The 22,137-nt window shown below is 42.7% G+C and overlaps 1 protein-coding gene across 9 annotated transcripts in view; it reads left to right on the top strand.

Moving 5' to 3' along the window:
• Positions 1–22,137, top strand: part of LOC132261670 (potassium voltage-gated channel protein Shaker) — a 96,852-nt gene that overhangs the window by 33,150 nt on the left and 41,565 nt on the right. The window contains exon 1 of one of the 9 annotated variants that reach the window (XM_059760575.1): positions 1,456–2,105. The exons of 3 other annotated variants lie outside the window; for them this stretch is intronic. In XM_059760575.1, coding sequence (XP_059616558.1) covers positions 1,510–2,105 — 596 coding nt within the window. In that variant the 5' untranslated portion in view covers positions 1,456–1,509. Of the gene's footprint in view, positions 1–1,455; positions 2,106–9,863; positions 9,973–17,002; positions 17,282–22,137 lie in introns of those variants that run through there. 5 more of the 9 variants (XM_059760576.1, XM_059760573.1, XM_059760574.1 and 2 more) reach the window with 5 other exon arrangements.

Below are 22,137 nucleotides of genomic sequence, written 5' to 3'. Positions count from 1 at the left end.
ATTTGATAATTTCACACTCCAATCTAATTTACAAGTCCAGCTTTTGGGCCCTAATAAGCGCAGTAATTCACCATAACACAGTGGCAATTGTTGAGGGTCTGGAAGGGACTGAAAATTTAAAAACAGGCTCCAAATTTGAGAGCTTTGGTCATAAAATAAATCGGTTTGTTTATGGGCAAAATCCAATTCAACACGACTTATTGGGCAGTCAAACGTACCGCTTCCACGTCGTAAAACAAACAACACGATGGATTGCGGTTCCAGGAGATGATTGGGTGTCAATTGCGATCCCTTTCATCTGGGCGAGCACCGAAGCACACAAGCCAACAAGGCGGCCCGAGTGACACAGTGTCGCGACGACCCCACACACCCTAAGCCAATTTCCTCTCCCGCGTATGCTCAGTGTGCTCTCGAGGCCTGCCGAGGGGGGCCCACCCCACCCCCGGGGCCCCGCAAGGGGGCACAGAGGCGAGAAAAATATGAGGCATAATTTTGGGAAGTGAATTGGAAGCATTGCTTCTAAAATGCGTGCGACAGCGTGAAGAAGAAGGACTTTATTGGGTCATTTGCTTCGTGTGACCATCTGTGGAGGGGAAGGCAGCGCGAGCGAGAGAGAGAGAGAGCGCAGAGAGGCCACCCTCGCACGAGAGGGTGGAAAAAAAGCTCCCTCAGCGTCAATGTGGCGAATATTTGGCGTGGCAGAAAAGCAGGAAGGAAACACAAGCTAGGAAAGTCGTCGAGGCCCTGCTGGTGTGGTGGTGTGTCTAAATCTAAACCGACAAGCAGCCCCAGATTGCGATGCCGAGGGTAGAAAGCTCTGGTGGTCGCTGGAGTTCAGTTCACTTTCAGCCAAGCTCGTGTTACGAGGTGAATGCGGAGGTGACGAAGCACTGATAACAGACACTTGGCCCGGGCCTTTGCGCCCTTTATCCCCGATTCCCAGTGTGTGTCTCATCCAAATCACTTGTCCATCGACTGAGCCTGAGCCGGGCTGAGAGCGAGTGGGCGGACTTTTCATGGTCAGAAAATTGTTGCTTGTATTGTGAAGAAAATTGCGTGGATGGTTTCACTTTCAAACATTACAAAGACTCTGGTTGGTGGCAGGAAATGCAACACGTTGAAGTGCAGTGTGTGGAAAATATGTCCGGACATATCTGATGTGTGAGCCAGCAATCTCTGGCAGCCACAGCTGAGCCAAGAGCCGCCCCCGCGCCCACGAGCAGTGTCGGAGCGTCGCAGGGTGACTTTGGGGAGAAAGTTTTGTGCTTCTCGCAGGACATTTTTCTGTGGGTGGACGCCGTTATATAACAGCCGCCCTCGCTGAGACTTTGGGGCTGGTGACGGCATTTGAAGGGGGCTGATTGAGATTTATCGCGAGTGCTCTGGGAAAGTTGCAAGGAGTGCATCAGAGAGCTTGAACAGTTGCCAGAGGCTCGTGACGCCAGATCCGCGGCGGTCTCTCGAGGGTGGTCCGCATCCTTGGTCAGCGCTGAGCGCCATCGGCATCGAATGGGGGCGCCCAGCTCGGGGGCAGAGTCGCTACAATGCTGCGGGCGGGATGGCGGCCACCAGGTGCAGCGCGCTGAGGCGGAGGCCAACAACAACCGGGCGGAGCTGCAGCAGGAGGACCAGCGCAACAACAATCAGCTGCTCAACAACAACCACATCTATCTCAATCCTCACTTCGAGAGCTTCACGCACTCCCTCTGCTACACCTTCATAGATGAGACGCAAACCACGCTCCCAATCACCGAGACCGCCTCGCCGCTCTCCAATCGATCTCTCGCGAGCGCGGATCTGAGCATCGGCAGGGATATTAATAGCAACGGCCCCACACAGCCGCCAATTCGGTGCAGTAGGGCGAAGGACAAAATTAGACTGTTGAAGGAGAAATTCGTGAAGGGCAAGAGGCGCCAGAGGTGCAATCATACCGATCCGCCGCCCGATCAGTGTGCAAAGACAAGCAAGCAAAGTGTTAAGGTGAAAAGCAAGAACGCAGTCCCGGCCAGAATGCGCGGCGCTTCGGGACGCGGCGGTGACTCCGATCCGCTAATGCGTCGCCCGCGGCGGCGGATTGCCGACAAGTCGCCAAAGAAGCAGCAAAAGTACGGACGATAAGAGATAAATAAATGAGAGTTTATGCCTCAGCTTCAATGCTTTGCCAAGTCCCCTCAGCAGCCGACTCCTTTTTTAATTTGCTTACAGCACACAAGGCTTTGTTTTCTCGAGCTTCGCGCCAGACCAGGGCCGAGCAAATGCATTTGCTAAGTTTTTTCAATGTCTGGGCAAAGGGAAGCAGAGTTCGTTCTTTGTTTCGCCGCAATTAGCTCAAAGTACACACACACAAGTGCACCACAATGCTTTATTGAACCTTTTGTCCCCGCCTAGGGTTTGTGCTTTCGCCAAACTTTCAGGGATGATGGAAACTTTACTTATCGCAATGGGGAGATAATAGGGTCGGAAGTGGTGTACAGCTCAACGGAACTTCTCTGGGAAGTGCTTCTTTTACTGATAAATTATCACATCTGTAGAATTCTTTGGTTATTTCACGTAGAAACAATCACAAAAATCCTTTTTGAGGTTATGTGACATCAATTCTTATGCTCAAGTATGAAAGATTATCATTCACTGGCTGAATTATGCATTTTCTTGTAATAAACTTCACTATTTTTAGCGTTTGATGCCAAAAAACACTACAAATTGTGTAGAAAGTTGAACTTAACCTCAAAAATAGTCATTTGTGACAAGAAAATTGATATTTAAAAATCTTTCTTTAAGATTTTGACACTAAATCAGCAATTGTCAGTTCATTGGTAAATCATAACAAATGATTTTGTGATCTAGAAAGCTTCTGAACAAAGACTTTAAAGATCTTTTGGTAATATTTTAAGGTTATGGTCGGAAAGATGCTTAAAAAAGAGCTTTTAGATGAATTCTTACATAAACATTGGATAGAAACTTAAGAGATTCATCTCACTTGTTGGAAGTGTTAGAAAGTGGTTTAGAGAATATTATCTTCCCTTTGACTCTTTCGTACACTTGAAAATCACCTTGCTTTGCGCCACGAGAAAGTATGGAAGTATTTGTGAGTCGAAATGCATGGAAAATTGCAGTCTTGTCTTGAAAATTTCACGGACAGTTCGCAAGCCTGAGCAATAATCACGGTATCTTGCAGAATGCAAATGCGATCAGATGCAATAATGGTGGTGTGGCTTTGCTTCCAACCAGTCGATTTCCATCGTCCAATGTCAGATTGTTGCACACAGTGTCGATTTAATTTTTATGATATGTATATGGGGCAAAGTCGATTGTAATTCGAGGTCAGGGGGTTGTTTTTTTCCACACACACAACATTCCGTGCACCACAATGGCACGATTTTATAATTACCCAGAGCCACACTTTTCATGGTTACACGGATATTTTCCATGTCACTTCGCATTGACTGGGCTGACGACAATTTCCCGCCCCCGGCATGTGAAAAACTTCCACCCCGTCAAGGGCTCAATTATGCACGGAAAATTTGATCCTCTGACGAGAGAGGCTTTCAACGTTAAAAATTCAGGCGAGAGCTTGCGGGAAATTGAATCTAAGTCGAGGGCGGGTGAGTAGTTGTCGAAAAATGCATGATGACACTTTTCATTAGATTGATGGCCATTGAGGGCAAAAGTGATGTCTTTTAGCTAAATTAAATGCCGAATTGAGGGGTTGGGAATTGGCGGTGTTTTGGTGCGATGTATGAGACAACGCGGAAAAATCAGGAAACATAAAGAGCGGAAAATTGTAGCAATATAGGTGGGTGAGGGGAAAATGTTCACACGCAAATTTCACGTGGATTTTCCTGACTCACGAAAAGCAATCGAGAGGGGGAAATGTGGTGTATTAGTCAAGGGGTTAGTCATTGATATGGGGGAAATCCATTAAGGACTAAATCACCTTTTTGTCAAAGCGATCATTTTGTGATTTTTCCTCATACTGGAGAATGTTTTGCGAGGGTGAAAATGGTAATTTCTCCCTCAATTGCATACATAAAGTGATATTCTTTTCTGTTGCGCAAGCTTCTTCTTCTTCTCTGTGTGCTGTGATGTGTTTTTGTTGAGCAGACAAAAGAGCGATGCTTTTTCCCGTCGAGGCGGAAAAGCTCCTCGATTTACTTTGCACGCGGGGGATTTTCTTTTGCCCAAGCAGCTGCGCATGATGCAACGTTCAACAATTGTGCACAAATTTCTTCATCAATTATGTAAATAATTTCCAGTGAGTTCAACACAAAGGTAAAGTTCACAAAACAGCGCTGAGCTTTCAGCCGAAAAGCTCTTGACAGTGTTAATTGGTGTGTGCCAAGTGGATCCACTCGTGGTGGAATTCCATTTCGGGCCTCTCACACAAAAACAGTCACAGCGAAGGGCTGTCGTAAATATTAATTTACCCTGAGAAAGACACTCTGCTGTTCAACAGGGATGGAAAATAATTTTCCATGAAACCGTCTTCATCCATTTTAAAAGTGTGTGTCACCCGAAATGGATGTAGTTTTCACTCTATTGCCTCTTATTGGCGAGATGTGAGTGAATTTCTTTGTACAGCTCGACGATTAGGCCAATAAATGGCAGCAAGTGCGAGAAATTTACACTTCCAGATGAATGTCGAAGGGTTTTTGGTTGTAAAAAGCTTACGTGTATTTTTAATTCATGGCGTCATTTGCCAAAAATTGTCTCCTCTTTCGCTCTCGCCAGCGAATGGGGAAGGGTGAATTTATGATTATGGTGGTAGTTAACTTTTCACCAGAAAACAAGTACTCAACTATCACATGTATAATGTGTAATTTGCTTCTTTGGGACCTCTCTCCACTGACATCTGTAGCTGAGAGACACGAAGTGAAGATAATTCTGAGATATTTCATCATTTTCTCCCTCATTCGTCCCTCTGTTTGCCAAGAGATTGTAATTTGTTTAAGCAGCGGGAAAAGAGATCATAAGTGTTCATCAAGTTGTTTTCCCACAAACTTCCTATAGTCTTAAGCTCCCCGTCTGTCGACTACATGTGTCACTGGCCTATTCCATCCCCTACCAGAGCATTCCTACACGCACCTCTTCTCACTCTTATGTAATGGACACACACAGCTCGTCTGAGGAGCTTTTAATGCGATGCGTTGCGCATGCGTGGCACATGGCTGAAGCACGCCGGACTTTGCTATGTGTGTTCGTCAAAATTTGGGATGGAAATTATGCAATGTTTCGCCCACACCACCCAAGAAAAATCCCGACACATCGCTTCACATTTTTCCACCCCACTGCACTCTGTGGTGCGACTTGCTTGCGGTTTGGGAAAGTACTCGAGTGGCCCACTTTAGACCAGTTTGAAAGCTCCTCGATGGAGGCGCCAGGTGGAAGTTTCTCGAGTGCTATTGTTCGGAAAATAGTGGTTTTCTGGCCGGTCCTGCCACGGGGTGTGGGTGAATTTCCAATTGACAGTGAGGTGTGGAGTTGCTTAGGGTGCTTTTGTGTGAATTGACGGGCAATTGTGGGTGTGAAGCGTGAAAATTGCTAGCAAAAGCGAATGCTAATGAAACTGTTATACTGCTGCGTTGGCGGGGAAAGTGTTGACAGGGTTGTTGTGACTGGGGTCTGAGCAAGATGGCGTTCCATATGAATCACGAGCCAACCCTCCCCGTCGCCAATTTCTCCTTTGTCATCCCCCAAAACACGGAAGAGGCCACAACTTGGTCAGGATCCGCACAATTCCTCGAATACATGTCGGTGGCACGGATAGTGGATGCTTGTTAATTGTGTTGTGGTGTTGATGTTTGCCCAAGAGCACTGGTAGATCATTGAGGGAAAAATGGCTTGAGTAAATATTTGTGTATATGTGTGTTGACTTTGGTGCGGCGTGCGATAATGCAGGACCAATTTCCTCTTGTATCCCCCAAACGGGGGTTGGGGCGTCCGCCCTCCGACTATTAGGCATTGTGACTTTTTCTGCCACACACACACACGCTCCACTACACACGCACAATGAGCTTAAGACGATCAATTTGCGCTGAGAGGGAGATTGGCAAGCGGAAATGGTGATGGGATGGCCGTGGTGGTCGGGCTGGGGGGTCGAAAGCTCGTGATTTGCGTGCGTGTGCGTGTGAATAAATTGAAAAAACCGTCAGACTGACAATACTATCTCGTATGAGTAGTGATTCTCCGCATGTGTTGGTGTTTTATGTGCCCAACGTAATGTCTTCTTTCCCTCCCCAACTCGATCTCTCGCTCTCGCTCTGGCGTGTGCTTGGAATTGAGAAATAGAGGGCAATTGTGTGAACCTTCAATATCCTGCCAAAACACAGCCCCCAAGGAGCCTGCAAGGAGGCTCATCTGTGAATCATCAGGCGTCACGCAAGACACAGTGGAGACAAGTGGACGCTGAGGAGTCAATCCGCATAGTTATATAATTTTGCAATATTATACTTCTTGCGGCCTCCTTGTGACTTCTTTCGGGGACTCTCCATCCAACACAGAGACACTGGCGAAAGTGGGAGGCCGACAGAAGAGGGCCTCCTCGTCACAATTCCTCCGCTTTGCATTAGTTGTCTGCCCGATGCCGTTGGATTGAAGAGCAGTGCCGAGAGAGCTCGCGGAAGGAAGTGAAGTGATAGTGGCAAAACGGTGGTCATGGAGGGCGCGAGAGCCCATCGGAGGTGCAAATGATGACGTTGCCTCAATTGAGGACTATTTATAACCGCCAAAGTGTCGCCCCCTCGATGTGTGCATACATTTTTCATTAACATAATGGAAAAAAGAGAGGAGTCAATGGTGTGTGTGTGACGTCGCCACCATCCTTCCTACATCAATCTGGGGGTGGAAAATGTTATCTCTGTGGCTTCCGCAGTATAATTTATTTATTCCCACATGAATTTGTAGGTCAACGCGAAAGAAGCTTCAACTGTTTGGTGTCTCTATCTCAATGATACTCTCTGCACTCGCCCAATACTTGCTTTTTTTCCATTCACCCCCCATCCCCTTCATGAGCTCCAATGCACGGATTTCTCTTGGCACCACCTTTAAATAGGTAGTGACTTTTTGATTGAAATCCACCCAGTTTGGCTTTTCCACTATCATCCTCACGTGCCTCGTGGTAATTACTTAACACAGTGCAATTTTCCACATGCACACACTCTCACACATGCATTTGGGCGGTGAGAATTAGGCGTGGGTGGGATGAAAATTCCTCACTCACACCCAACATTTAGCTTATTGAAAATTTCCATCCCAACTCTTTTGCCACACAATCAATGCGGCTCTCGTCACTGAGCGCAGAAACCCATGGAAAAGCTCTACCATCGCAAGATAGAGAAGGAACAAGAGGCAAATGTGGGGCGTGAGGAGTGGGGTTTAAGACGAAAAAATATAGTGTCATTGAGATTAAAATGCTTTCCATCTTGCGCTGGGTATTTATGGGTTTGGCACTGTTGAGGAAAAAGTGCCAGAAGAGATTTTTACTCTCGAGAATCCATTAAAGTTAATTTATATTCAGACAACTCATTCATAGTTTATTTCCATATTAACTACAATATCTCCGGTCGTCTGTCGAAGCGCCCCTCGGGGAGGTCTCATTGGAAAAGTGTTTTTCCAATTCATTTCCACTCGCGCTACGGAATGGTTATGAGTGAAGAGAGGAATTATATAATACTCCCCATCAGAAGTTTACTTCAGCACTGAGAGAAAGACATCAAGAGAGGGTCCAAAAAGTCGTCAATTTTCCAGCCAAATAAAGACTTTGATTTTCATGACAATTGGCACAAGAAGCAGCATCATTTGGCCAGGCAATGCTGAATTTTCTGCACGGCAAACAAATCGCAGGAAGGCATTTTCTCTCAGTGCTGAATTATGTACAAACACCATTTGCCACCTATCAGTTGATTTTTTGTACGACTGGCGCGAAAATTCGCGGAATGCGTATGCGAGAAGGTGTATTTATGGGCATTTTCAATTCATAAATTATGGATATTGTGAGACTTTTGAGGAAATCGCACTTATTTTTGGCAGTAGACGAAAATAGATGCGTGTACAATAGATTGTTATGGGAAATTCATGTCTGTGAATTATTAAAATTGACATCTAACGCCACACACAGCGTAAATTTTTCAAGAGAATGCGAGAGATTTTCCAGAAGGGCCCCCGACCTAATGGAGCCTCCCCGGAAAAGCCATCATTCCTAATTCAAAATGATTGTAGAGTGATTTCTGCCAGAGCTGATGTTTGATCGATGTGTCTGTGACCTTCTTCAATGAAATTCGACCCTTATTCTCTCTTAATTTCCTCGTGGGTCTCTCGCTGGGTGTATTTTTGGCCCAAGACAGGCTCGATATGCATTCCAAGAATTTTTATATCACATCCACATCTCTCAATATTTCATTTCGCCATCACTGGGTTAAAATTCCACCGCCTCGGAATACATAAAGCAAAATGAGTGTGAAAGTGCGGAACGCTTCTTAAGCTAGAAGACATGAAATCGTTCAAGTGATTATGTTGTCGTCATTCATTCGGCTCAAGTGATATTTATAGCCACTCTTTGCTTATTTGTGGGTGGGAGGTGGAAAAAAAAGGCACTCAATTGCAGCATTAAACATGCTAAATCTGCCCTGTCGGCTCTGGATGTGTGGAAAGAGGGAGAGAGGAGGAAAAGCGATGCATAGAACAAGTGTCCGTGGATTTCGATGCTTTTAGTCGATATTCGCACCCAGGAATTCTCCTCCTAATTAGAAAACTTCCTCTTCTTCGCACACCCAAAAGCACACCGCCGAGCAGTGGAGCTCAATAATGCAAAATAATTAACTTGTTTACCCAATGTCACGAGACTGTGATGAACACCGCACCAGATGCCATGCGATAAAGTCCTCTCGTATTATATTTCACATTCTAAATCAACTGCGGGATAAGTGGCTTTGTCAATAAAAGTTGTCGGCGAAAGTTGGGCAGAAGGACTTTGAAAATTGTCTGACTAAACTTTAGTTAAACTAGAATGAAACTTTTAAAGCATGAACTTGATGATTAAGGAATACTTTCGCCCCAGAGAAAGTCAAGCACTAATGAGAATTTACTTGTTATTCCACCATGTTCAATCCATTGCAGATCTTGTGCTAAGCTTGTCACTAAGTCTGTTATTAATTGAAATTTTATATTGAGAGCAGATTATGGAATTCTTGTTGGAAAACTCGCTGGGAAGAATGCGCGATGAAAATCAATAGCTATTATGAGATAAGAAAGGAATTGTAGATATAATTTTCTCTCTCTCTTCACTCCTCTCTGTTCGACACATTTTCTTCAGATTATATTGAAAAGAAGAATTTCCTCCTTCAGTTGTTCAATCACTTTTGCTAGACACTTTGAGCGCCAATCAGTGTGCCGAGGAGGAATTTTCCTTCGACAGCTGATAGGGAAACCACTTCCGCACTATTCGCACAACTTGCGAACATTTCTCGCACAATATGCTGTGCTGACCGCATCATAATCTCAAAAATCATTTATCTCTCCCCCGCACAGCATTTGGGAATTATCCAATTGGGTTGACAGATCAGGATGCCTCAATAATGGGGCATTGGCGTTGACGATAGAGCAACAAATAGAGCGTGATGGAGATTCCGTCGGATGCTTTTTGCACCATCATCATCCGACCTCGTGGTTGTTGTTTTGGGCGTGATGCACAGAGATTACATTTCGTAAATTCCACCCACAAATGCCGCCACTTGACCATTGACCCGGGGGTGTTGTGGGGGTGGTTTGTGGCTGATGTGAAAAAGTGTGGTTTGCATGCGTTCTGGCTGAGAGTTAATTGCTATAAAATGTAGAAACCATTGGCCATGGCTAATTGATGGAGAAGCTTAACAGACTGAATCAATGTTGACCCAGCAATGGGCCAAGCGGATGAAATCTCTTGGATACCAATGACATGAAGCCACCATAGATAATGCAGATGATCCTAGTTGCCGGCGGGTGAGTCTCTCCTTCCCATATTTTATCCCAATTGAGTATCGCTTCCCAAAATGAGCTAATGCCATTTAAAGTGAGGTTTCAGTTTTCACACAAATGAATAAATAGAGTCTGACATGAAGTTTCCCTTCACAATGGACACCATTCAGATCAAGGGGAAGATAATATGGCTGAAGTCTGTACACTAAAAAAAACCCTTAACACTTATAGTCTGTAAATTCAGAAGATAAGGAATGTAAAACGATTACCGAGACTAAAATTAACTGATAACAAAATACATTCAGTCACATAACCTAGGAAAATATGTGAGAATTAAGACTTGGATGAAAATTGAAACACTTTCTAAGAGCGACTACAGACTTGTCGGTTACCCTCGAATCAAAAGGAACTGAGATAAATCCTCAGTAAAAATCAGATCAGCGATAAGTCATGGTTGATCTGACCTTTACACACTCAAATCAGCCATAATTCGTGGCTGAACTGGCGCTAAACACACTCAGGAGTTGTTCTTCTTTGTCGACACTAGCGACAATTTTGCTTCGTGTGTTCAGCTATCAGTTGATTTGTTTATTTCCTCAAAAAGCGTGAAATTTTACGATAAAATTGCGAAAATAGAAGATTCGCAGAAGAATTTAATGTCTTTAACAGCTCAGAAAATCATTCACAAGAAATCCGCCATTTTGTCTATCCTGAGTTGTGAAATGTTTCGGCATATTTTCGCCCGAGCGCGCTGCCGTCGGGAACGCCAAAAAATATCAGATGAACATTCGATATATCGAGGGATTATTCGCGTTTTGTGGCTAAACCAGCTGTCAATCGTACACAATCACGCTCTCGCTTAGTCTCCCGTGGATCACCAGCAAGTCTGCAGTCGCTCTAAGACTTTCACTGAACTGTACACCACTTCTGACTGTACTATATCCCCCTTGATTCAGATTTCATTCACAATTATGTGGAAGTTATTCTGATTCATTCAATTACGGCATAATGTCAAGTTATATTGTATAATATATTGTATGTATTCGTACTTTTTGCACTGCGTGGAAAAAGTTTTGGAAATGAGTATTAATTAGAAAAGTTTTATCGAAATGACTAACATGAAAGTGGAAAGCAAATGAGTCGAAGGCATTTCTGGTACTCCCAGAAACTGAGATTAGCACCGAAAGTGTTGGGTTGAAAATCACTGCAAAATCGCGAATTTATCCTTGTCATTAGAAAAGTTTATAGAGGCAGTTTATTAAAATGTTTATATTTGTAGATTAATTTATGACTAGATATACATAGTTGATTTATTTTTTGGGTCAGCGTCACGGGGAATTTAGTATATTTGCAATATTATTGCAATTATAGTGATAATAATCATATAAAAATGAACAAACATAAACATCAAATTGAACATTCTAACTTTAAGAGTTTCCAGCGAACTATGTTAAAAAATAATTAGTTTTATTTTTTACTCTTCTATGGACTTTCCGTCCTATTAATATTCGTTTTTTGCCCATTTATATTCCCTCAGCGTTTGTAGCAAAATTTAAATTGAGTTCCATTTTTAAAGAGAATCAAATTAAATACAGCGAAGTTTATTTTATTGATCCAATGCAGTTTTATCCAATATGTATTTTGTATTAAACAACATATACAACATCCCTCTGTCTTACCAGGCAAAACACATAAGTTTTCGGCCATAACTGTACGCTATGTGCATTCGGAATAATGTCTCAATCTTGCAAAACGCAAGTTTGAATGCAAGGAAGTTGCATTTATGCCGAAAGCCGCCTTCAGGAACAATTACAGTGCTCTAATTGTCTTGGCAGCAATTTAAACTATTCCGTATAGAGCATATAATGCGCGTCACTACTTTAACTCCATGCAAATTTATCGGGCCCAAAGTGCACCCGCACACAATTGATTAGCAAAGTTAACCGTGAGAGGGAGAAGCGGAGCTTTGGCAACACTTTCACTGCCCGAAAGTGCTCTGCAGTCCAGCCCTGACTCTGCAGAGCTGCAAGTGGCGTACGCGAGAGAGCTTTCTGAGCTTTCGGCCACACGCTCTCTCTCTCTCACCGACTCTCGGCGGAGAACAAAAGGACGACATCGTGACCGACAGGGTGTTTCTCATGCGCAGAAAAAGCATGCTGCATGCGATTAGAGTACATTGTGTCGGTGTAGAGCTTTCCAGTACATAAGCTCAGAAGCTCGCTCTCTCTCATTCTCTCACACGCGAACCGGTCTCGTGACTTTGCTACCCCTTCCTGTGGACGCCATATGGTTGTATACATCGTGGCATAGTTTGATAGTTTACCGAGTTTCATAAGTGGGATTTCTCGTCTGTTACCATCGAACCGCTCAACGGTTGAGACACAATTAAATTAAATGGTGACTCGTTACCGAAAGGGATATTGGACTTTTTCGGCCAGCTCTCTTGGCCTTCCGCTTCCGCTGCCCATTGGGGCGCTTATCGCGATTCGCCTGGCCAAGGTGTTGGGGATTGGTGAGTGTGTGTCCAAAATAGAGGTGGCCTGTGAGTCAATCGCCGCGCGAGGATCATTAAAATTCACGTGACTGTGTGTGCGACGAGTAAAATGTAAAAATATTCGCGGGTAAAAATAGTGGATGGGCAGAGAGAAAATATTCAAATTTATAACCGATTAATTTTCATCTGTGTGTTGGGTGTTGGCTATTATTAATGAAATGTAGCCCGAATGTGACGCAATTTGGGTGACTTGAGATGTCGTCTTGGAGTTTTAATTGGACCCACTGATGCTCCCCTCGTCTCAACACCCGCCCAGACAAACCTGAACACTTACACCGACACCTTTCCGACTGATCATCTTAATTGAGCTGCACAAGACGCTCTCAGTATCTTGCTGGGATCGATGTTGAGTGGATTTACTCTGTGCGACCGCAAATCCAAGACATCCCATTGCAATTTCCCATTCACTATCTGCAATGCAACATCGCGCACCTCGAGGTCGCGGACGAAAAACATTTGTGTACAGCGTTCCGGAGGCGCGTGAGGAGTTTGGGGCCGCAGTGTGTTTTTTTCCGCCCTTCCTTGCGCCCGTGTGTGTTCACATTTAACCCTTGTACATCGAGGGAGAAGTTGACTTTCGTGCCTCAAATCGTCCAATTCCCAAAATAATTTTTTTCCGCCTCTGTGGAAAACGCCACACAGCTTTGGGGCTGCGTCCGAAGTGGAGACGGGATTGTATGACAAATTATTCAGGGAATAATTTATTGTGTAGTGTAAATATGCGATTGATTGTCTTCAATTCTTCTGTATATTGACCGTCTTCCGTCCACTCTGGTGGAGTGTGGGAAGGGCTCATGAGTTGGGCACCTGAACGCGAGAGGCCTAATTTGAGTGTGCTATATTGAAATCAATACACAGTGGCTCACGCTCTGCGTGTGTGAAGAAGCAATTTAAACAAAATGTGGCTCCTCAAGTGAACTAAAGCTCGGGATCTTGTGGAATTTCGTGCAATTCTGAACAAAGAATCCTTTGTATTTTTAACACTCTTTCCCCCCCCAATTTGTGTCTCGTGGACGCACCGCGACTGAGCCACCTTGTTGTGTTTTACATTTGGATTTTGCCCGGTAGCGCCAATCACATGTTATGTCACTCGACGCGCGCGCGTTTCTTTCTTGGGTGGTTTTTCGGCGGCAGGAAGGCACTCAGCTAACCACTCTCTTAGACTCCTCAGCGCCATCCGTCGCGCGGAGCTTTGGCTATTCGGGGTGAAGACTGTGCCGGAGAATGACGCGCCGGGGTGCTCAATTGAATCAGCAGTGCCGCGTCTGTGCATGTGTTTGCGGTTGTACGTGAGAAAGGCTCACCCTTAATAGCGCCAATAAACGCAAAAGTGCTCAACCACGAGACCCACTAATAAAGTATATATAAATATTAAGTTTTCGTTGGAGCCAACTTGTGGGATTAATTTAAATGATTTATTTATGAATATGGATTATCCCTGCAGAAAAACACTTGTACTTGCCGGAGCGCGCCAGGATTTCCAACAAGGAAGCCAAGCAGGCACGAATAGTGAATTGTGAAGAAGGGGATTTTTCAGTGGAAATTTCTCTGTTCGGGACTCAATGTGTGTGCTGTGCGGGGGGAAATTCAATAATTCCACCCACATAATTTCCCGCAGTGTGATTAAATTGAGTGAGAAAATATATGTGTGTGGGGAGACTCTTCAGGGGGGCGCCGCAGCTATTTAAATAATTTAGACGCGCCACCAGAGAAGCCCAGAGTGAGGAGAAAAAGCTCCCCAATGAATTTTTGTCCACTGCGGTGGATAATGCGAATGTGGGGAGGGAAAAAAAAAGCGACAGGGAGGAACAAAGAAGGGGAGACATTGTGGCTCTCATCGCCCTCTGTCTCAGTGATTACCGCCAATGCATGTCGGACGTATGTGCGCTGGCATGCACATAAAAAAGCTCCTCAATGCAGAACTTTTAATGCTATATTTGGCAAGGGCTACGCCAAAGCTGTAAATTCACTTTTCCTTGGGGGTACTTTCTTCACACCGCATGAATATGGAATTTTGATGGGCGCACCTCCCCAACTCACCCAATTATTCCCCCCAAGCACACCCTGTGTGTGTGTGTGTGTGGTATTTTCTAATTGCATTGCAAAAGCTCTCCCTGCCTTGTGGCCTTGATGCGGCACAATTTTCACCAATTAATTCTCCGTGTCATTCCGAATATTCGCTCTGCCTCAAACCCCAATGCAGAGGCCCATTACTCATCTCTCTTTCACCCCCCGGCGAGAGTCGCGCGGGTGAAAAATCCCCCGATGAGGCCAATCGAAATGAGTCTATGTCCACTGCAACAATGTGTCAAGTGACTGAGGGAGTAAATTGTGTCCAGAGTCGCGACCTAAGACATTTGGAAGTCATCCAATCGTGCTGCGATAAATCAAGCGCTGCCAGCTTCTCATGCAACGCACACTGTATGCAGTGTAATTTGGGGGGATTAAACCAGCTATGCTGGCCTAAGACAACTGGGAAGACGAGCGAGGGGACTTTATGGCAAAGTGAGATGGAGATTGTGCCGAAGGGATGCTGAAAAATTCACACAGTCCCGCACTCTTCCCCAAATTCTTGGGCCAAGGGGCATAAAACGGAGTCATAAAGTGCAATGTCAAATTGAAATGAGGCGAGAGATGGAAGCAACGCCTCAACATTTGTATTTTTCATGCTGAGACACAAAAGAGTGTGTGTGTGTCCAAAAAGCACCCAGAAACTGTGCCAATATGATAAAATTTATATTGGAGTGAGAAATCCGATTAGAAAAGCGTCGTGAGAAGGTTTATTGAATGTCAAGGCGAAAGTCACTAGATGATTGATCAAATATTTAAATATTGAATATTAATTTAGATGGGAAAAATCAAATATTTAAATTTTTTCAAATAAAATATTCAAAAATTTTAAAAATCAATTACATTTGAAACATTTGTTAATATTGTGGAAAATACAATCGAAACTTCAAATTGTCGATTAAATTTCTGTTCTCTGACTTCAAAACGAGGGAAAAAAATTCTCTATTTAAATATATTTAATTTTAAAATCTATACAAAATTCAAATATTTAATAGAAATCATAAGTATTTGAAAAAATGATTGAAAATAGCGTTAATGATCTGATTCACTAGTGATTTTCCCCTTGTAAACTGTCCAGTTACGACCTTATGACTGTCGCATCGACGTCAATGCGACGTCTTTTGTCTAATTATTGACTTTGTGCCCTCATTTAGGCAGTCTGTGACTCACTCAGCTCCCCATTTGACACTGTCAGTGTGCGACTGCGGCCGGAAGGCGGAGAAGCCCCCCAATTTTGCCATGAGACATCGCTGAACGCCTCAATTTGACGAGATGAATTTAATATTAGAAAATGCTAGTTTTCCGTTACAGTTTTATAAAAAGATACCAAGAGAGAGCATATAAGCGAATTATAGCTTATGATTTATGACTTTGATATTTTTACCCGCAACACACACACACACATTTTGCCACCTTGTGCTCGCACTGGCGGAGCTTACTAAAAGGCAATATTGATTGTATTGTCGAAAGGGGTTGGAAAAAACACAGAGTGTGGTGGGAAAATTTCGTGCTTTGCGCCCCAATTCGTGATGATTGCATATAAAACAATGCCCATCTCACAGTTCTGCTGTGCGGCTCCGAAGGTGCATCGTGAATCTAAGGGATCATTTATTATTGAAATATTTCCACACACTCGCGGCTTCGATGTTTACTGGCTCGCTGGGCTGGTGAAAGAGAATCGATTTTTTCGGACAAGGCGAAGGGGAAGTTAAAAAAGCACAACGCTTTTGGCCTGTCCGGCCGATTGGAAGGCTGAACTCGGGTGCTTTTTGGTGGGGTTTTTGGGGCGCTATAACTCTTCCTCGGGCTTAATTTATGAATCCCCTTAATTTGCGGTGGTGAAGAAAAATTCTTGAAAAGTGCAATTTTGAATCAATCGCAAAATGGGGAGCTTTTTTACACACTTCATGCATTCCTCCCCCCGCAAAATGCACCCACTATTAATGGCATCATCAATTATTCCCCTCAGGACACCCCCATTCATACTTTTCTCCTTGGATTTGTAATATAGAGCAAAATCCACTCAACATCTCGAAGTGCCTTGACAAAGAGAACTGGAAGAAATGATTTTCCAATGAGATTTCTCTCTCTCTGGCCGCTTTTTTGGCAAGTGTGCAGAAACAGGCAAATGTGCTGGCGGAACAACTCGGGCGAAACAGTAAAATGTGAACACACTCCTCGTCTGTCTCGTCCGTGCGATATATTCTCCTTGCCGGTGCCGCGGCGCTCCTGCGATGTAGGACGGCGGGAGTAGGGCGACCGGGCGGCACAAGGGACGCGCCAAGGGATGGATCGGGCGCTGCAGTGGTGCAGAAAAGAGCTGAAGAAGGATGTTTTGACCAGTGGAATATCCCATGGCAGTGAAATAAGTGTTCGTGACAGAAACTCATTACAATATAGAATTTCTCTTGGGGCCTGCAATTGTTCGCCTTGGCCGAAAACACGGGCAAAAATCCACGCGAATGGCTGAAGTGTTGCGAATTTGCTGGTCAGGGCGCCCAAGAGCGTAGCCGGAGTGATTGTGGGTGGTTGTGAAACTGTGTGAGACAACGTGAATTGATCTTTGGGGCCCAAGACAGTTCACGACGGAGCCCAAATGGCTGCTGTTGCTGGACTGTATGGTCTTGGCGATGACAGCCGTAATCAGCGACGCCGGCACAATCGAGACGCTTCTGGTGATGGAAAAACACCGGAAGGACACAGTGAACCGTAAGAAAGTCTCTCCTTCTCCTCAAGAACACTTTTTCCCCCAAGTGCGCGACCCAAGAAAATATATTCCTCGAGTCCTCGTGCACTGCAAAAAGTCCAATGCGCTTTTCTCCCCAATGAGAAATCCATAAATTGGTGTCACTGGAGTTTTCCACTCGATAAATCGCGCCCCCGCGGCAATAATAACTGCGGAAGATAATCATAATAATCTCAATGACATCTCATCTGGAAGTGTTGCAAGACGAATGGAATCAATGAGGGGGTGGCTGAGTGGAAAAATAACTTCCGCAGGGGAGCATTTGTCATGGGATTGTGGGGTGGAAAGTTCATTGAATTTATGTCATCCCTTCTGCATTATTTGTCAACTACTTGCATCAATTTCTGATCTGTCGGATTTATCAAGGGGAGGATAATGTGGCCAAGCAATGTACACCACAATTTCTACTTGCAGAACTTTGGCAGTGCTTTTGGAACATGTGTTTTCCTTCTAATACAGCTGCGAAATTTGCCAAATTTACTTCAAAACTCTCAAAATGCCTTCAAATTGTCATTTGAAGTGCAAAAAATCTTTTTAAAAATGCATAAGACGTAAACTATTGTTACATTTCCAAATACTTCCACTGAGCTGTACACCATTTCTGACTGTTTTATCTCCCCCTTGGGATTTATGGAAATCTCTTCCCAAATCCACTTATTTCCGCTCAAGAGAGATAAACCACTGCATAAATCGGAATTCGGCGATTTGGAGGAAGGCAAAGGTTTCTGCAACTTTTACTTTGTTGACATATGAAATTGCAATTCTCGTGATTTCTCACTAATTTTTGCCATTCTATTATATATACAGCGAACTTTTCAGTGAAATCACTATGTGTGTTGGAATATCTCGCCACCTTCTGTCGCATTCCGTCAGTTCTGGCGTGGAAAAGTTTTGCCAAACCATAAGATAGTACGCTAGTTGGCGGAAAAGTGGGTGAATTTTGAAATCGGGTAAACACATTCATTGTTATTTACGACCAACATCCCACCGGAAAGACTCATTGTGCCGAATAATGGAGTCAGTTCTGGTGAATGCAATGCTATCTTTCTGCTTGATGCCAGAAATAAGGCGTCCAAGGATGTACAAAAAACCCCCATGAAAATTATTATGCACACCATTTTGCATTTTTCACAGAAAAAATGTATCTCAATAATAATAATATTCCAGTCTTTGTCTGTTTACAATGCTTTCTGCTAAATGTAAACTGCTTTTCTAATGCATGCGGGTTTGTGTTTGCAAATAAATCAAGGTGCATATTGCCGGTAAAACCATTACTGAGCGCAATTAATAGTGCTTGTCAGTTTCATCTGGAGCCCTCAATGCGATTTATCTGAACCTACTGGCGCAGTTAACATGAGCTTTGTCGGAAAAGTTTCTGCTATTCACGCCAAATGCTGCCTTGTATTCAATAAAGTGTCCGATTGATCATCGATGGCGAAACATCGCCTGGCTCCTCGGCACAGGATGTAATTGGAGGAGGAAGCTTCATTTCCTGCTGGAAGACTCCACACAATGATTCCAATTGAATCGTAATGAATTTTTCACCGAACTTTTTCCCCGCCAAATCGTGATGATTCTTCGAAAAGAAATGTGATTGAATTTTTATCTAAATGCCAAGTGAATTGTCCTAAATAAGAAATCTGTGTGTTGTGGTGAATTGAGAGAATTTATGTATCTGACAATCTAACTTTTAAGAGTGGTTTTAGATGCATAAATCTGCTTATGACACCATTTATGACACTTTCTATGCAAGGCCAAGCTGAGAATCTGAAAATTATTAATTTGGTTTGGGCGGAAAATTAAAATCTTATGCATTTTTAATTTCTCAGAGTGACAATGCACTTAACTCCAAATTCAGTTAATCACATTTGGTTTCATCGACAAGAGGAAAATCACTTGCAATTTCGTGATTTTTATTAAAATTCTCAATCATTTTTATGCTGAACAAGTTTAAAAGGCATGTAGAAGTTCCAATTGTAATTCCCAAAGGCAATTTTGATCCTTTGCATACTTTTTCTCCTTTGTTGATATTTTAAATAAATATTTATAATGCATAATTATAAATAATTTGATTTATTTTAGATTTTTGGTCAAAAGTATTCAGTTTTTGCAAAATTATTTGAAAAAAAAATGTTTGAAAATTATTCTAAAAGTAAATTTTTAATCATAGATTTTTTTTCTACAAGAAAATTATAAATAAATACAAAATAAAAATATTGATAATGTATAATTTATTAATTCAAATTTTTTTGTCAAAACTTTTCTATTTTTTGCAAGAATTATAGAAAGAAAACATTTTAAAATTATTTTCAAAGTAAAATTTTATTTCTAGATTTTTTTTCTACATGAAAAGTTAAAATAAATATTTAAATTGATTTTAATATTTGATTGAGACAATTAAGCTTCCCTCAAAAAAACGACTAGTGATTTTCCCAAGGATTTTCCCCTTGGATTGACTATAAATGTGAATATGAAGTAAATAGGGTTTTTGCATATACTGCAACCGAAACCATCGATCGATTGATTGTAAATTGTTTGTCTGCAACACTCAAAAATCTCATTAGACTTTGACTTGAAATTTTTCTTGTGCAACAACAGCCGCAACCCAATTCAATCACTGACAAGTGGAGAAAAGCTCTAATTTCTTCACCTTCAATTAAGCCGCAAAATACACTGCGCTTAAATGAATTTGCAACCTTGATTTAATTAAAACTTGTGCAGAACCTGATACATACATAACCTCTGCCGTGGATGGAATACAATAGATGTTTCGTGGCTATAAATGAGATTATTTCTCGGTCTCTTAACTTTTCTCTATAGAATTTTGTCAATTTATATATATATATTTTTCGGGCCGTCTGGATTTGTAACAAAAGGCACAATTGTGAGAGTGTTGGCGAATTTTTCCGTGTGCAAAGTACAATATAGAGGAAATGGATGTACATATGTCTGTGTATGGTGGAAAAATTGGCTGGGGATTTTATTGAAATGCATTTGTAGCACGAAATCGTAAAATATCGAATAAATATTGAAAGCTGTGTTATTTTCAAAAGTGAGGAAGAGCGAGAGAGTGTCTCGTGGAAGCATTTAAAATTACTGTGAAGCTCTCAATAGAGAGCTTTCGCGATTTATGTATCAATGTGTAATGCGCATTATCAGTAAATCAGCAGCCAATATCCCTGTGTGAAGTATCCCTGGAGTGTGCAGAGAGAGGAATCCAATTCCGGGGAATCTGGTAAAAGTTACAGAAGTCAAACAAGTTGTAGGAAATGTCGGGCAAATGACTTTGGGTTCAAGTGTGGGAACACTGTCTAAACATTGAGTGATTTCTTGGGGTGGCTTGCGTCTCAAAATACACCCCCGAGGGGGGAAAATATCAAATCGGAAGTCAACTATTTAATTTTAGACATGGACTCGCTCTCCTTGGCGAGTATGCGAAGTGCCAACATTGCGCTTAATTGGATGGAGCCTTCGAGTAATTGATATGGGCACAATTAGGAGTTAAGCATGACCTCTTCAATTAAATGCAACATTCCTGAAGAAGACACTTCGTGAGTTGGCCAAATTCATTTGCTAAAAACATCCGAAGCACACCTCGGCGGAGGAAATTAGCACCTCCTGAACTCGTGGCACGAAAGCCCCGCCAAAAGCCTGCATCTCTTGTCACCTGCAAGCCACAAATCCCAACCATTGCCATTTTTGTTGCTCACGAGAATATTGAAGAACGTGCCCCAGTGTGAAATGGGCCACAAAAAGGATATCTTGTCCTGTTTGATATGCCACTGACGATTCCTATTTCGCTCTCTTGGCACCCCGCCAATTTGTTCATACAGTTTGCAGCTGAAGAACTGCAACTGCATATCGACCAACGCCTAAATTCCCATGACGCGCCCCTCTGATGGCCTCGCCATGTTCATCCCGGGACGCCCCATGTTTCTGCTCACCCACTTACAATTATCACCGACAAGATTTGTTAACAGTTTGCCAGGTTATTCAATAAATAAACCATACGATGTCCGTCTTGCGATCCGCACACCGCAGGACGAAACAAGGGAGAAAAACAATTAAAACAGAAGCACAGCAATGTTTTCAGAATTGCCATTACAAATATTGGAGTCGAAAAGTTTTATTGCCACAGCCAAAGTGAGAACGCTGCCCTCAGGACGCTCCAAGGAGCAGAAAATATGTCCTAAATCTGTACACCACTTCGTGACACTTCGGACAGTTTCTCTGCAGAATCTTTAACACTTCAGACACTTTCGAACGTTTTTGAAGGCATTTTCTGACTCTCTTTTCTAGTTCTGACTTTGGAGAATACTTAGAGAAATTCTGGGCAAATTGTGAGGTTATGAAACCATTTTAATAAATCTTTTTGGGCTAATTTTTATCCTTTCAAATCCAAAAATGAGAAAATATTGCGAATATCTCAATATTTTTCTTGATAATGATATAAATTTTCCACTTTTAAGCACAAACCGCGAAAAAGACTTATCAAAGAAACAGTCTTCTAAGCTATAATGTCATTTTTGAGGTTATGATCGACTTTAAAGCTCGTTTCTACTACTTTAGTTCAACCAATTTGTTGGTTTTTCAATACAAATGCTCAATTGTGCCAAGAAAATAAGATATATTCTCACTTTCAATACAAATTTGATGATTTTAAGCGTTATTTAAACACCAGAATCTATCTTAAACCAATCATATAACCTAAAAAAGTAATAAAAACTGAATTTTATAACCAAAATAAATTAGAAAATGCTTCTATTCGTTGAAATAGAAGCTTTTGCACTGCAATTATTTGAAGTTTTTAACACTTCCT

The sequence above is a fragment of the Phlebotomus argentipes genome, unplaced genomic scaffold (genome assembly GCF_947086385.1).
Source record: "Phlebotomus argentipes unplaced genomic scaffold, Phlebotomus argentipes genome assembly contig_15, whole genome shotgun sequence".
NCBI classification, from domain to species: domain Eukaryota; kingdom Metazoa; phylum Arthropoda; class Insecta; order Diptera; family Psychodidae; genus Phlebotomus; species Phlebotomus argentipes.
The sequence above is the reverse complement of the archived record's forward strand: the minus strand, read 5'-3'. Positions and strand labels throughout refer to the sequence as shown.